This window comes from Pseudophryne corroboree, chromosome 4 (assembly GCF_028390025.1).
Source record: "Pseudophryne corroboree isolate aPseCor3 chromosome 4, aPseCor3.hap2, whole genome shotgun sequence".
Taxonomy (NCBI): domain Eukaryota; kingdom Metazoa; phylum Chordata; class Amphibia; order Anura; family Myobatrachidae; genus Pseudophryne; species Pseudophryne corroboree.
Window position 1 is genome coordinate 481,889,822 of NC_086447.1, and position 17,867 is coordinate 481,907,688.

Consider the following 17,867-nt stretch of genomic DNA (forward strand, 5'->3'; position numbering starts at 1 on the left):
GCTATATATATACAGGGATAACCTTATATAAGTGTTTTTCCCTTTATAGCTGCTGTATAGTTAATACTGCGCCTAATTAGTGCCCCCCTCTCTTTTTTTAACCCTTTCTGTAGTGTAGTGACTGCAGGGGAGAGACAGGGAGCTTCCCTCCAACGGAGCTGTGAGGGAAAATGGCGCCAGTGTGCTGAGGAGATGGGCTCCGCCCCCTTATCGGCGGCCTTATCCCCCGTTTTTCTATGTATTTTGGCAGGGGTTAAATGCATCCATATAGCCCAGGAGCTATATGTGATGCATTTTTTTGCCATCCAAGGTGTTTTTATTGCGTCTCAGGGCGCCCCCACCCAGCGCCCTGCACCCTCAGTGACCGAAGTGTGAAGTGTGCTGAGAGCAATGGCGCACAGCTGCAGTGCTGTGCGCTACCTTGTTGAAGACAGGACGTCTTCTGCCGACGATTTTCCGGACCTCTTCTGCCTTCTGGCTCTGTAAGGGGGCCGGCGGCGCGGCTCTGGGACCCATCCAAGCTGGGCCTGTGATCGTCCCTCTGGAGCTAATGTCCAGTAGCCTAAGAAGCCCAATCCACTCTGCACGCAGGTGAGTTCGCTTCTTCTCCCCTTAGTCCCTCGATGCAGTGAGCCTGTTGCCAGCAGGTCTCACTGAAAATAAAAAAACCTAAACTAAAACTTTCACTAAGAAGCTCAGGAGAGCCCCTAGTGTGCACCCTTCTCGTTCGGGCACAGAGATCTAACTGAGGCTTGGAGGAGGGTCATAGGGGGAGGAGCCAGTGCACACCAGATAGTCCTAAAGCTTTCTTTAGATGTGCCCAGTCTCCTGCGGAGCCGCTATTCCCCATGGTCCTTACGGAGTCCCCAGCATCCACTTAGGACGTTAGAGAAAAAATAAGATTTTACTTACCGATAAATCTATTTCTCGTAGTCCGTAGTGGATGCTGGGACTCCGTAAGGACCATGGGGATATAGCGGCTCCGCAGGAGACAGGGCACAAAATAAAAGCTTAAGGATCAGGTGGTGTGCACTGGCTCCTCCCCCTATGACCCCCCTCCAAGCCTCAGTTAGGATACTGTGCCCGGACGAGCGTACATAATAAGGAAGGATATTGAATCCCGGGTAAGACTCATACCAGCCACACCAATCACACCGTACAACTTGTGATCTGAACCCAGTTAACAGTATGATAAACGCAAAGGAGCCTCTGAAAAGATGGCTCACAACAATAATAACCCGAATTTTTGTAACAATAACTATATACAAGTATTGCAGACAATCCGCACTAGGGATGGGCGCCCAGCATCCACTACGGACTACGAGAAATAGATTTATCGGTAAGTAAAATCTTATTTTCTCTGACGTCCTAGTGGATGCTGGGACTCCGTAAGGACCATGGGGATTATACCAAAGCTCCCAAACGGGCGGGAGAGTGCGGATGACTCTGCAGCACCGAATGAGAGAACTCCAGGTCCTCCTCAGCCAGGGTATCAAATTTGTAGAATTTAGCAAACGTGTTTGCCCCTGACCAAGTAGCTGCTCGGCAAAGTTGTAAAGCCGAGACCCCTCGGGCAGCCGCCCAAGATGAGCCCACCTTCCTTGTGGAATGGGCTTTTACTGATTTTGGCTGTGGCAATCCTGCCACAGAATGTGCAAGCTGAATTGTACTACAAATCCAACGAGCAATCGTCTGCTTAGAAGCAGGAGCACCCAGCTTGTTGGGTGCATACAGGATAAACAGCGAGTCAGATTTTCTGACTCCAGCCGTCCTGGAAACATATATTTTCAAGGCCCTGACAACGTCAAGCAACTTAGAGTCCTCTAAGTCCCTGGTAGCCGCAGGTACCATAATAGGTTGGTTCATGTGAAATGCAGAAACCACCTTAGGTAGAAATTGAGGACGAGTCCTCAATTCCGCCCTGTCAGAATGAAATATCAAGTAAGGGCTTTTATATGATAAAGCCGCCAATTCTGACACACGCCTGGCTGAAGCCAAGGCTAACAGCATCGACACCTTCCATGTGAGATATTTTAAGTCCACAGTGGAAAGTGGTTCAAACCAATGTGACTTTAGAAAACTCAACACCACATTGAGATCCCAAGGTGCCACTGGAGGCACAAAAGGAGGCTGTATGTGCAGCACCCCTTTTACAAATGTCTGAACTTCAGGTACTGAAGCCAGTTCTTTCTGGAAGAAAATCGACAGGGCCGAAATTTGAACCTTAATGGACCCTAATTTTAGGCCCATAGACAGTCCTGTTTGCAGGAAATGAAGGAAACGACCCAGTTGAAATTCCTCTGTAGGGGCCTTCTTGGCCTCACACCACGCAACATATTTACGCCAAATGCGGTGATAATGTTTTGCGGTTACGTCCTTCCTGGCTTTGACCAGAGTAGGGATGACTTCTTCTGGAATGCCTTTTTCCCTCAGGATCCGGCGTTCAACCGCCATGCCGTCAAACGCAGCCGCGGTAAGTCTTGGAACAGACAAGGCCCCTGCAGTAGCAGGTCCTTTCTTAGAGGTAGAGGCCACGGTTCGTCCGTGAGCATCTCTTGAAGTTCCGGGTACCAAGTCCGTCTTGGCCAATCCGGAACCACGAGTATAGTTCTTACTCCTCTCCTTCTTATGATTCTCAGTACTTTTGGTATGAGAGGCAGAGGAGGGAACACATACACTGACTGGTACACCCACGGCGTTACCAGAGCGTCCACTGCTATTGCCTGAGGGTCCCTTGACCTGGCGCAATATCTGTCCAGTTTTTTGTTTAGACGTGACGCCATCATGTCCACCTTTGGTTTTTCCCAACGGTTTACAATCAGGTGGAAGACTTCTGGGTGAAGTCCCCACTCTCCCGGGTGAAGGTCGTGTCTGCTGAGGAAGTCTGCTTCCCAGTTGTCCACTCCCGGAATGAATACTGCTGACAGTGCTATCACATGATTTTCCGCCCAGCGAAGAATCCTTGCAGCTTCTGCCATTGCCCTCCTGCTTCTCGTGCCGCCCTGTCTGTTTACGTGGGCGACTGACGTGATGTTGTCCGATTGGATCAACACCGCCTGACCCTGAAGCAGAGGTTTTGCTTGACTTAGGGCATTGTAAATGGCCCTTAGTTCCAGAATGTTTATATGAAGAGACGTTTCCAAGCTTGACCACAGGCCCTGGAAATTCCTTCCCTGTGTGACTGCTCCCCAGCCTCTCAGGCTGGCATCCGTGGTTACCAGGATCCAATCCTGAATGCCAAATCTGCGGCCCTCTAGTAGATGAGCACTCTGCAGCCACCACAGGAGAGACACCCTTGTCCTTGGCGACAGGGTTATCCGCTGATGCATCTGCAGATGCGATCCGGACCATTTGTCCAGTAGATCCCACTGAAATGTTCTTGCATGGAATCTTCCGAATGGAATCGCTTCGTAAGAAGCCACCATTTTCCCCAGGACCCTCGTGCACTGATGCACTGAGACCTGTCCTGGTTTTAGGAGGTTCCTGACTAGCTCGGATAACTCCCTGGCCTTCTCCTCCGGGAGAAACACCTTCTTCTGGACTGTGTCCAGAATCATTCCTAGGAACAGTAGACGTGTCGTTGGAATCAGCTGCGATTTTGGAATATTTAGAATCCACCCGTGCTGACGTAACACTACCTGAGATAGTGCTACTCCGACTTCTAACTGTTCCCTGGATCTTGCCCTTATCAGGAGATCGTCCAAGTAAGGGATAATTGAAATGCCTTTTCTTCGTAGAAGAATCATCATTTCGGCCATTACCTTGGTAAAGACCCGAGGTGCCGTGGACAATCCAAACGGCAGCGTCTGAAACTGATAATGACAGTTTTGTACTACAAACCTGAGGTACCCTTGGTGAGAAGGGTATATCGGGACGTGGAGATAAGCATCTTTGATGTCCAGAGACACCATATAGTCCCCTTCTTCCAGGTTCGCTATCACTGCTCTGAGTGACTCCATCTTGAATTTGAACCTTTTTATGTAAGTGTTCAAGGATTTCAGATTTAAAATTGGTCTCACCGAGCCATCTGGCTTCGGTACCACAAACAGCGTGGAATAATACCCCTTTCCTTGTTGCAGGAGGGGTACCTTGATTATCACCTGCTGGGAATACAGCTTGTGAATGGCTTCTAGAACTGCCTCCCTGTCGGAGGGAGACTTTGGTAAAGCAGACTTCAGGAAACTATGAGGGGGAAACGCCTCGAATTCCAGTTTGTACCCCTGCGATACTACCTGTAGAATCCAGGGATCCACTTGCGAGTGAGCCCACTGCGCGTTGAAATTTTTGAGACGGGCCCCCACCATATCTGAGTCTGCTTGTAAAGCCCCAGCGTCATGCTGAAGACTTGGCAGAAGCAGGGGAGGGCTTCTGCTCTTGGGAAGCGGCTGCATGGTGCAGTCTTTTTCCTCTTCCTCTGCCCCGGGGCAGAAAGGAGTGGCCTTTTGCTCGCTTGTACTTATGGGAACGAAAGGACTGAGATTGAAAAGACGGTGTCTTTTTCTGCTGATGTGGAGTGACCTGGGGTAAAAAGGTGGATTTTCCAGCCGTTGCCGTGGCCACCAGGTCCGATAGACCAGCCCCAAATAACTCCTCCCCTTTATACGGCAATACTTCCATGTGCCGTTTGGAATCCGCATCCCCTGACCACTGTCGCGTCCACAACGCTCTTCTGGCAGAGATGGACATAGCACTTACTCTTGATGCCAGGGTGCAAATATCCCTCTGTGCATCACGCATATATAATAATGCATCCTTTAAATGTTCTATAGTTAACAAAATATTGTCCCTATCCAGGGTATCAATATTCTCAGTCAGGGAATCCGACCATGCGACTCCAGCACTGCACATCCAGGCTGAGGCGATTGCTGGTCGCAGTATAACACCAGTATGTGTGTATATACTGATAAAGCTAAATATTTATCGTGTATATAACCCTTTATGAGGTCTAAGAACACTGTACGCTATCTACGTAAGAAGTACCGTAAGGGTACGCAAGTTGCGTATCGATCGCTTAGCCGTGATCGAGACGCTCCGGCCAAGTGATCGCAGGCAGGCAGACTATTGGCTGTTGACTTATCGTAATGATTCGCTATAGCGTAGCAGCACTCGGGACCACGAGGAGATCACCAGCGATGCAGACGCTCACAACGTTAAACCTTTATATCTATACCTTTAGCAATGAAATACACCGCAAACCTTAATGTAGAGACAAAGTGTAAGTGCAACCTTGTGTAACCTGATTAACTACAAAGCTGCTTGAGTGTCACCGATGCTCAGGGAGTACTTAATACTATAAAGAATACACAGATACCTGGGCTTAGGGTCCGAAACCTATTATGTGTATTATGACTATTATACTTGCAAAAGGAATCACAGTACAAAGCATACACTACAATATAACATAAACCAACTAACCAGATAACTACACGGGAAATACAATACAATACAATACAATTCAATTCTAATCAAGGAAAAATACGAGAGAAAGAGAAGAGAGGGAGAGAGAGGAATGGCTCACAGTAAGACAATATGATTACGGAGAGAACTTACGCACAAGGGGAACGATCGCATGCGCCTCGATATCCAGCTCCCGATTATCAGCAATGAGAACCGTTGAAGAGAGTGAAGTTGGATATGGTCGGCCCGCTATTTATGCCCCACACACAATACAATTCAATGGTCCCTACAATCTCATTGTTCATTGGACACAGGAATTCGGCTCTGCATTATAACAAAAGGTCATAGGTTGATTCATACAGGTGGGCTGTGACTATTTCCAACTGCTCAGGTGGGAGGGAAACTGGGTTTCCCGCCGCATGGGTAATAAAGTGCAAATAAAGTAAATGTTCATAAACTTCTTATGTCCATAACTATTCGCACGAGCGATTGATCTGTTTCAAACCAACACCGGAATATTTCTAATTAAATATTCTTCCGATGGATACTAAACACCACTGTATTACTCCTGTCTGACCCTTCGTATCATACAAAGAGGGATTCCTCTGTTCATAAACATTCTATATTAACCAAACTTTCAGAATCTATCAAAGGGACCATGATCTACAAAATACATTATTAGTGAAAATATGTAATGATTGAGTCGCACGCCATGATCGCATAAACTCTACCGTAAATACGCATACCATGCGCCTGCGGGTGCCCGCGACTGTGAGTATGCGCACGTACGGGAGAGCGTACGCATGCGCAGCACGGACCTGTGTGAGGTGCAAATATGGTAGTGTGCATAGAGATATTTTTCTGACTTTGACAGTCCACCCTTTGGCAGTCAATAATAACTGCCACTTCCTGAAAACATTTCAAAAGGAGAAAAATATATGTCAGGGGTTAATTCATTTCCATGGTTGGGTAAGGGAGGAGAGAGGAGTAGGTGGGAAGAGGGTATGACCTAGTGAGATAGCAGAAGCATGTGTGTATGAGTCCATGTTTGGGGGGGTCATGTATCATCGTGCCGTACATGTTGTAAATCAAGCTTCGAGGTATTGCGAAGTATACATTTGAATTCCTTCTTATCCCGTGGTACAGGTCTGTGGATGGGCTGTCAAACTTTACCGAGCTCTTTTCGGATTTTGAACAAAATGGGGAGCACATTTTAGTTGATGATACATGAATGGGGGAATATGTGCTTGCTGATATCTGTGCCTGTATTCCCTATACTATGTGTGTCATTACCTGAGGGTTGTAGAAATGAAAAAAAGACATAATTACGGTAAATGCGGTGGTATTCTATGTCAGGTTAATGTACATCTGTCGGTTGAAGTTTTGTTCGGTATCAGTTGAAAGTCGTCTTCTTTGCGCTGTTTTGCTCATTAAGCGTGAGCAATAAGCTTTGTCAATGCCATTAGATTTACAAAAAATGTTGGGCTAGCGTAATTTTAAGAATTCTAGGGAAACTGGGGATCCATGGCAAAGTTCATCAAGTGTCCATATCTCAAGTGGTCAAAACTTCTTCTTTGGTCTATCCGTTGTCTGTATAGCGTCTCATCAACTTCCTCGTCCAAGGGGGTCTTGTTATCTTGGAGAAAAACCAGAAAAACAGGTGAAAGAAACGGACCGTAGAAATCGCATTTTCATCACATCATTGTTTCTATCGTTGGGTCGTAAATCAAATCCAGGTTAATTACAGTTTCCTCACTCCTCAAACTCATTACCTTAGTACGACGATTGCACCTCATTAAAGCCTGACCGCATCTAAATATCAAACCGATCGTTATGATAACACCTAAGATACATAGGAGAAACTTCCCAACATCCATTATGACTCCTTGAGCCCAGTCTCCCAAACCGGAGAACCAATTTCGCGGGTTCAACCATGACACCCAACCAGTCAGCTCATTACCTACAGCAGCAAGAGTGAGATTGTGTTTTCGGCGAAATTCCCACTTTAATTGGAGAATATCGTCCATCTTTTGGTCTATGACCTCTACCGGATCCTCGGTGCTATTCGTGATATACGTGCAACACTTCACGCCGTACTGTGTTGCTAATGTAACACAATATCCGCCTGTCACTGCTGTGAGGTAATTAAGAACCATTCTATGCTGCACCAGTTCTGTTTTATAAGCTTGAAGTTCCCTTCCCGTATATCTAAACGTGTCATCATACATTTCAGTGATATTGTCTAACAAATTTGCGAGCGCCGATATGTATTTATAATTTAGCACTCCTCTAGCGGTGCGGGTGAAATCTAACGCGATTAAGAATTGAATCCCGGTGGATTCACTTATCAGATCAGAGGCCGGATGCTCCGTCTTCTCTATCAGGTGCCTTTTAACGACGTGCTCGTAATGGGTGTGAGTATAAGGAGCTTGGGCACCACGGTGTATGTCTTTCATTTTATCATGAGTTACAGTCATTACTTCAGGCAATACTCTTCCAATATAACACAATCCTTCAGAGTTTGGGGCAAGCCACTTGTACGCCTTTCTCCCGCATATGAAATATGCATCATCGGGGAGAACATATGGGACGGAGAAAGACATTACCATATTACACACCTTCCAGGTGAAATCTCCTAGCCCTAATTCTTCCATCTGCTTAATGCACGTATCAGGTTGTACGATATGTGCACAGTATCCTGGTGATACTTCTCCAACTCTAGTAATCCTATTTCCTAGGGTGTATCTATACCGGAAAGATTTTCCTCTACTGGCTATGTGGCGTACAAGCTCTGTATCTGTAGGCATTCTATCTGCTCTATGCGAAAAGGTCATGGTGTGGTTACTCCATGACACTTCCCAATTTCCCGGCTTTCTGGGATTGGAGATGTTAAAACATAATAGGGACCTATCCACGTGGTATTGGTGGAGCTTCAAACTAGGAGGGCTGGAGATATTAAACCTCCGGTCCACCGGTCTCCCACCATTTAACTCAAGTACCTCCCCTATCGTTAAAGGAAATGGTACTAGCCCTGATTTGCTATGACCCTGAGGTACTTGAGAGCATACCCAACAATCTGTTTTGTTTAATACATTACCCACTAAGGAGTGATAATCACTCAATGGATGTCGGTCCATATGGATATTAAAACTGGATTGGCATTTCTTAATGCACCCATCTTCGATGACATTGTTACAGAGCCTACAGATACAGTTTTCCTCAGCTAACAATCCGTCACAATTTCTTCTATGGTCAATGCTATCGGATCGTTTTCTGATACTCGCCTTTGCTTGTTGGTTAGGTTGATCTTGGAAAACTACGCCTCCATCTTTATCATCAGAACTCATTCCAGAACCTCTATCGACCTCCATGGTACTCTCGCCGGAACAGACTGCTCTGGTCAACATCAGGGTCGACAGGAAAATCCATATCACAGTCTCCTGGGGCAAGTCCATCTTACAGAAGGAGAAAAGAAGAAATTTGTAATGGGGGTATAAGAAAATCAGTTTGAGGGGGAGAGAACTTGTTACGATAATAAGTTCTCTCGTCTTGTTGTTCTTCTTGTTCTGCTGTCATCTCAAAAGGTGCTGTCTCTTCAGTCTTCAAAATGAACATTCTGGTGATGCAATATTCCTTCCTAATCAGCGATCTTTCTGTAAGGAGCAAAAATCTGGCATTACCATTGGTCCAACTGAGGGGTGACATACCATCTTTAAACCATGAAAACATGAGTGAGAAGAGAGAGAAAACAAAAAAAAAACAAAAGAGATAGAGAACAATTCATATGCATATATATATTACATAACTCGACATTAACCATCAATAGGAAAAGAGAATCAAAGCATTTTTTTTTTTAAACATTGTTCAGCATTAGGAAAACATTGTCAGATTATCAGGCTCTCATATCTACGTGTCTAATGGTCTCCTTGAGCAGTCCCTCCCCACCAGCACCTGCATTACTCCACTGTCTGTATCTGGCCAGAAATACATTGTGGCGGAGGTCATGCTGGGGTTTGGTAGACTTCTGCAAGGACCAAGTGGATATGCAATGTGTGAATTCTTACCAATAATCGTCAAAGATGGGGGTAGAGAGAGAGAGAGAGAAAAACATTTTTCTTCACAAATACATTTACAACGTTTCACCTGGTCATTCCTGTGTCTTCAGTGAATGACCTCCCAATTTATTAACCGTTACCTCAGGCTTACCTCCAGTCCTAATGATCACCTTTCTTGACTACTTATCATGGGTGTGGCTCAAAATCCTTACTATATGATCCTTGATTATAATTGTGTGTGTTGTGATTTTGTTCATTTCTTGGTCTAGGGGGTCTAACTTTATGTGGGTTATTACAGTTGCTGGCGTAATGCCCTTCTCTTCTACAATGGTAACAAACCCTTGGCTTTCTCCAAGTGTCAGTGAACTGGGGTCTTGGCTGATTTGATGCCTCCTCAAACGCTTGGATGCTCATCACCCTCAACCGCTTTCCCTGTACCTCCCTGCTTCCTTGGATATTCTGGTTATGTTGTTGTCTAGGGGGTGCATATACCTTGTGTGTGCTTCTAGACCTGCAATCTCTTGCATAATGACCTTCCTCCTGGCAGTTATAACAGACTTTCATATTTGAATTTTTCGCAGTGGTGTGGGGCTTTTGTTGAGTTGGTCTTGTGGTTAGGGCCTGTATACTTGTTGCTATTAATTTGTTACTTAGCGACTCTCTGTATCTGGTGATGTTCTGATCATGACTAATGATGACCTCCCTTAATGCGTCCACCGAGATATCTTTCCAGTCTGGGTTGGTGGTCTGTACCCTTGTACTTAATTCATCCTTTAAACCATTCATTAGCACATATACTGCTGCTTCTCTGTGCGGTGTGCTTGTTTCAATGTTTTCTATACCCGTATACCTAGTCAGGTCCTGCAATGCCCGGTGGAAATAATTGGAAGTACTTTCCCTTTCGTTTTGTCTTATGGAGAAAATTTTGTTCCACTCGACAATGGCTGGGAAATGTACTTCCAACTGTCGGTTGATCTGCTTAATACATTCCTGATTGTGTTCCTCCGTCCAAGGTACCTCCGTGTCTAATTTACAATCAGCAATAAATTTCGCAGGGTCAACACTGGAGGGCAAACATACCCTCAGCACTATCCGCCAATCTTTGTTGGTGGGTTCTGTGGAGTTTCCTAGTTCTTTAATAAATCTTTGGCAGGCTACTAGATCTTTCCTAGGATCAGGGAATTCAGACATAATTGATCCCAATTCGGTCCGGGACCAAAGACAGCGCATTGCACTGTCCTTGACGGGAATGATTCCCTGATCGTCAGTCTTCCCATTGGGGACTGCAATCACCCTGACCGGATCGAACTCAGCTACATCATCTGGTGTTGGTTTTACAATATGTGGTTCATCTGTTGGTGCGTGATATAAAACATTGTACGTACCTGTGGACACGACCTCACCTGACCCTCCGTTAGGGGGTTTGATTATTGCCTTTACCGATTTGATCGTGTCCACCTGGATGTCTTGTAGGATGGCTTCTGGAAGAGGTGCCGACATTGTTCTGGGCTCACTTTCTTGTTTGTATTCCTGAGGGAAGTTTGACATGGGGTGCAACTTGCATAGGTTAATAGTTGTACATTCAACAACATTACAATAATCATTGTTACATTTATTACACTTATTCTTATAATCTATACTACAGTTGCTAAGAGCGTTTTTATTGTTCAACCTTGTGCTTCTCTCCGCAACCACAATCCTCCCTGTTGCCATGTCTCTCCTCTCAAGATAAGAGTCAGAAAAGTCAATTAAATCTCTTTGTAATTCACTTTCCTGTTGCCATAACTGCAAATAATCATAATGTTTGATTTGTCTCTTTGTTGATTTTATGAGACATATCCTCCTCCTTAAATTTTGTAACACCTCTGGGCTGAAGCTCCCTATTCTTGGGAATTTCTCCCCGTCATGTACAGTCATTCTCTCCCATTCATCACATAAAGTTTCTGTGTGACTTCCATATTTCTCACACATTATATACCTGGCCGACCCAATTGGTCGGACCACTGAATCAACCCGAACCGAGGTTGATCGCCCCCTACCTGAACAAGTGGCCCCCATAGTTCGAAAGTGTTGCTTTATTTAGCCAACCCTTACGAAAAACCAAATGCCAACAATAGGCTGACGGTGGCGGTTTACCGAGTACCCCACTCACTCGCCCACGCCGACCAATACGACCTGATCACACCGATATGGTGCTGGCGTACTCGACCTAGGGCCCCTGCGACCTGAACCTCTATTTACTGGAACCTGCGAGGGTTATCCGAAGAACACTTACTCTTTCCAGTAACTATTGGTTGCTGGATAGTTCCTGAGTGAGCAGCAAACTTCCCTTAAAATAAAAAAATTACACAAATCACGTTAGAGTGTACAGATAGCGTTTGTGACCCCTTTACTCTAATGGTATTAGGTCAGATTACTAACTACTGCACACGACTGCGAATTCCTTCAGCCAGAGCTTATATGGCCTATATGGGTGTTGCACCAACCCTTTTCGGTGTTGTGCCTGTGAACTGTATAGCGGACTTCCTTGTCGGCTGTACCTGGACCTCCTGGTCTGTTATGACCTCCTGGTCTTGTTACAGTACGACCTCCTGGTCTTGTTACAGTATGACCTCCTGGTCTGCTATACTCTAATGCTCAAAATTGTATATTTAACCAGAGATGCCTCCCTAGCCACCGTGCACGTCACTTACACGCATGTACCTCACGAGTACTCGACTTTTCTTGTGGTTCAACCTTTAAAAATTGTAAAAACACTCACTCATCACATGTACACTTTTGTTTTCTATTTCTATTTCTGCGCAGAAATTTTTCTTCAGATCAGGTGTGTTACCAATTAGGAGCAGGATCTGTTAATTAAATTTCGGATACCAAAAATAGACTTGCGTTATTTACCGCCTGTTGCGCTATTTATCGCTTTGCGTTAAAAATCAACTTATCGTGACTTGGGCTACGTGGGCGTAACCGGACGCTCCGTTGCGTAATGTACGCTGCGTGCGTCGGCCTTTGGATTGCGTACGCAAGTCTTTGTTAGAGACACGTATACGCAAAGCAAAGATCCACCGTAACACAAATTTATACTTTTATCAATGTAGATGATCCTTGATCATCTACCACACAAACACACTGACTTCGCCTTATCTCCCAGGCGAAACTGTGTGTTTGTCTATCTTTTAACTATATTACCTTTACTCTTAAACTATGAAATAACGGCAACTCTCTTTTAGCACTTCTATCAACTATAAAACTGGCAGACAGGAGAATGATATACGAAAATGAAACGGAAATGCAGATATATATGTGTGCGTGCGTGTGTACGCAAGACAGAAAAATAAACAGTTTTAAAAGACACTAGCGTTTTGTTCTTACCTCCGGTTCCCGGATTCCTTCAGCACTCTTTTATCTAAGCGAAGCAGACGCTTATCCCGTCAGCACTACGAGACAACCTCCCGCCCTTTGCTGAGGGATAATGTCTGCTGATCTACCTAGTGCAGATATGTGAAGGACAGGACGAGCCCCCAATTGATAAAGCTAAATATTTATCGTGTATATAACCCTTTATGAGGTCTAAGAACACTGTACGCTATCTACGTAAGAAGTACCGTAAGGGTACGCAAGTTGCGTATCGATCGCTTAGCCGTGATCGAGACGCTCAGGCGTCACGTTCACTCACGGCCAAGTGATCGCAGGCAGGCAGACTATTGGCTGTTGACTTATCGTAATGATTCGCTATAGCGTAGCAGCACTCGGGACCACGAGGAGATCACCAGCGATGCAGACGCTCACAACGTTAAACCTTTATATCTATACCTTTAGCAATGAAATACACCGCAAACCTTAATGTAGAGACAAAGTGTAAGTGCAACCTTGTGTAACCTGATTAACTACAAAGCTGCTTGAGTGTCACCGATGCTCAGGGAGTACTTAATACTATAAAGAATACACAGATACCTGGGCTTAGGGTCCGAAACCTATTATGTGTATTATGACTATTATACTTGCAAAAGGAATCACAGTACAAAGCATACACTACAATATAACATAAACCAACTAACCAGATAACTACACGGGAAATACAATACAATACAATTCAATTCTAATCAAGGAAAAATACGAGAGAAAGAGAAGAGAGGGAGAGAGGAATGGCTCACAGTAAGACAATATGATTACGGAGAGAACTTACGCACAAGGGGAACGATCGCATGCGCCTCGATATCCAGCTCCCGATTATCAGCAATGAGAACCGTTGAAGAGAGTGAAGTTGGATATGGTCGGCCCGCTATTTATGCCCCACACACAATACAATTCAATGGTCCCTACAATCTCATTGTTCATTGGACACAGGAATTCGGCTCTGCATTATAACAAAAGGTCATAGGTTGATTCATACAGGTGGGCTGTGACTATTTCCAACTGCTCAGGTGGGAGGGAAACTGGGTTTCCCGCCGCATGGGTAATAAAGTGCAAATAAAGTAAATGTTCATAAACTTCTTATGTCCATAACTATTCGCACGAGCGATTGATCTGTTTCAAACCAACACCGGAATATTTCTAATTAAATATTCTTCCGATGGATACTAAACACCACTGTATTACTCCTGTCTGACCCTTCGTATCATACAAAGAGGGATTCCTCTGTTCATAAACATTCTATATTAACCAAACTTTCAGAATCTATCAAAGGGACCATGATCTACAAAATACATTATTAGTGAAAATATGTAATGATTGAGTCGCACGCTATGATCGCATAAACTCTACCGTAAATACGCATACCATGCGCCTGCGGGTGCCCGCGACTGAGTATGCGCACGTACGGGAGAGCGTACGCATGCGCAGCACGGACCTGTGTGAGGTGCAAATATGGTAGTGTGCATAGAGATATTTTTCTGACTTTGACAATACTTTTTAGGATATTTTCCAGCCTTCTATCAGCTGGTTCTTTGAGGGTAGCCGTATCAGGAGACGGTAACGCTACTTGTTTAGATAAACGTGTGAGCGCCTTATCTACCCTAGGGGGTGTTTCCCAACGCGCCCTAACCTCTGGCGGGAAAGGATATAATGCTAATAATTTTTTAGAAATTAGCTGTTTTTTATCGGGGGAAACCCACGCTTTATCACACACCTCATTTATTTCCTCTGACTCAGGAAAAACTATTGGTAGTTTTTTCTCACCCCACATAATACCCTTCTTTGTGGTACTTGTAGTGTCAGAAAGGTTCAATGCCTCTTTCATTGCCGTGATCATGTAACGTGTGGCCCTACTGGACATTACGTTTGTCTCGTCACCGTCGACACTAGACTCAGTATCTGTGTCAGGGTCTGTGTCGACCCACTGAGGTAACGGGCGTTTTAGCGCCCCTGACGGTGTCTGAGACGCCTGGACAGGCACTAACTGATTTGCCGGCTGTCTCATGTCGTCAACAGTTTTTTGCAAATTGCTGACATTATCACTTAATTGTTTAAATACAATCATCCAGTCAGGTGTCGACTCCCTAGGGGGTGACATCACCAACGCAGGCAACTGCTCCGCCTCCACATAATTTTCCTCCTCATACATGTCGACACACGCGTACCGACACACAGCACACACACACACCGGGAATGCTCTGATAGAGGACAGGACCCCACTTAGCCCTTTGGAGAGACAGAGGGAGAGTCTGCCAGCACACACCCAGCGCTATATATATATACAGGGATAACCTTATATAAGTGTTATTCCCTTATAGCTGCTGTTAATTATTGTTATTTGCTGCCAACAATGCCCCCCCTTCTCTTTTTTACCCTGATTCTGAAGCAGGACTGCAGGGGAGAGTCAGGGAGCCGTCCTTCCAGCGGAGCTGTGAGGGAAAATGGCGCTTGTGTGCTGAGGAGATAGGCTCCGCCCCTTCACGACGTCCTTATCTCCCGCTTTTTTGTGTAAAATGGCAGGGGATTAAAATACATCCATATAGCCCAGGAGCTATATGTGATGTATTCTGTTTTGCCACCTAAGGTATTCTGTTATATTGCGTCTCAGGGCGCTCCCCCCCCAGCGCCCTGCACCCTCAGTGACCGGAGTGTGAAGTGTGCTGAGAGCAATGGCGCACAGCTGCGGTGCTGTGCGCTACCTTAGTCTGAAGACAGGATGTCTTCTGCCGCCGATTTCACCGGACCTCTTCGTCTCTTCTGGCTCTGTAAGGGGGACGGCGGCGCGGCTCCGGTGACCCATCCAGGCTGAACCTGTGATCGTCCCTCTGGAGCTAGTGTCCAGTAGCCTAAGAAACCCGATCCACTCTGCACTCAGGTGAGTCCGTTTCTTCTCCCCTTAGTCCCACGATGCAGTGAGCCTGTTGCCAGCAGGACTCACTGAAAATAAAAAAACCTAACTAAACTTTTATTCTAAGCAGCTCAGGAGAGCCACCTAGATTGCACCCTTCTCGGCCGGGCACAAAAATCTAACTGAGGCTTGGAGGGGGGTCATAGGGGGAGGAGCCAGTGCACACCACCTGATCCTTAAGCTTTTATTTTGTGCCCTGTCTCCTGCGGAGCCGCTATATCCCCATGGTCCTTACGGAGTCCCAGCATCCACTAGGACGTCAGAGAAATTATAATATTTGCATACCCAGTGTTTCCTATTAATGCTGCTAAACTGAAGCAAAAGCTACAAGTCAATTTATGGCACAATGCAACAAATTGGACAATGTATATTGTATAAAATAAATGATATTTATATATACATAAATAGATAGAAGGATTTCAAATTCAAAGTGTAAACACAATATACTGGAATTTGTAACACAAATACCTGAATGGCGGCTGTGCCAACTCCCCCCGATGCCCCAATAATCAATACGCTGCAATAACCAAAACAGAGCATGTTATCTCAAGCGGTTTTACTTACCAACATAATAACAATTTTTTTTTTTATATATACAGCAGATATATATACAGCAGAACGGATCGGCACTCGCCTTACCCCAGTGAAAATGCTCAGGTGCCTTCTGGAAAAAATTCACAAAACAACTACTTCCAATCAGCGGCACTCAGAGACTGAGACAGTACCTCAATTCAAATCATCAAGTGGTTTAATGCGTCTCAAAAAACCTGCATTCCAACGTTTCGGGGCGTAACAGACCCTTTGTGAAGGTGAGCAAAACAGAAAGTGAACAGTGAAAAAAACAAATACCTTTATAGGTGAAGAGGACCCGCTGACAGGAAGAACAGCTGAGCGCAGGGAAGCAGATCGCTTCCGTCCCGGCTTGTGTGACGTGTACGAAGCTCAGGTCATGTGACACTGCTGTGCATCGGAGATCCCTGGCGTTACCCTGGCAGCCTCCAGTAAACGGAACTGACGAAGCTCCGTCGTGGTCATAGCAACCAGGGGCGTCCGTGTTTTTTGAGACACATTAAACCACTTGATGATTTGAATTGAGGTACTGTCTCAGTCTCTGAGTGCCGCTGATTGGAAGTAGTATATACAAGATTTTACTCACCGGTAAATCTATTTCTCGTAGTCCGTAGTGGATGCTGGGGACTCCATAAGGACCATGGGGAATAGACGGGCTCCGCAGGAGACTGGGCACTCTAAAGAAAGATTTAGTACTATCTGGTGTGCACTGGCTCCTCCCTCTATGCCCCTGCTCCAGACCTCAGTTAAGGAAACTGTGCCCGGAAGAGCTGACATTACAAGGAAAAGATTTTTGGAATCCAGGGTAAGACTCATACCAGCCACACCAATCACACCGTTTTACCCAGTTAACAGTATGAACAACAAACAAGCATCACTCAACTGATGCCACATAACATAACCCTTTAGTAAGCAATAACTATATACACGTATTGCAGAAAGTCCGCACTTGGGACGGGCGCCCAGCATCCACTACGGACTACAAGAAATAGATTTACCGGTGAGTAAAATCTTATTTTCTCTAACGTCCTAGTGGATGCTGGGGACTCCGTAAGGACCATGGGGATTATACCAAAGCTCCCAAACGGGCGGGAGAGTGCGGATGACTCTGCAGCACCGAATGGGCAAACTCAAGGTCCTCCTCAGCCAGGGTATCAAACTTGTAGAACTTTGCAAATGTGTTTGAACCCGACCAAGTAGCAGCTCGGCAAAGCTGTAATGCCGAGACCCCTCGGGCAGCCGCCCAAGAAGAGCCCACCTTTCTTGTGGAATGGGCTTTCACTGATTTTGGATGCGGCAATCCAGCCGCAGAATGAGCCTGCTGAATCGTGCCACAGATCCAGCGAGCAATAGTTTGCTTTGAAGCAGGAGCACCCAGCTTGTTGGATGCATACAGGACAAACAGCGAGTCAGTCTTCCTGACTCCAGCCGTTCTGGTCACATAAATCTTCAAAGCCCGGACTACGTCAAGAATACTTGGAATCCTCCAAGGCACCAGTAGCCGCAGGCACCACAATAGGTTGGTT

At 45.6% G+C, this 17,867-nt stretch overlaps 1 protein-coding gene across 2 annotated transcripts in view; it reads right to left on the bottom strand.

Annotated features, from left to right (window-relative positions):
• The window catches only part of RTN4IP1 (reticulon 4 interacting protein 1), a 60,106-nt gene that overhangs the window by 23,055 nt on the left and 19,184 nt on the right, over nucleotides 1-17,867 (bottom strand). For both annotated transcript variants that reach the window (XM_063917064.1, XM_063917065.1), the window contains exon 5: nucleotides 16,240-16,288. In XM_063917064.1, the coding sequence (XP_063773134.1) occupies nucleotides 16,240-16,288 (49 nt within the window). The remainder of the gene's footprint in view (nucleotides 1-16,239; nucleotides 16,289-17,867) is intronic.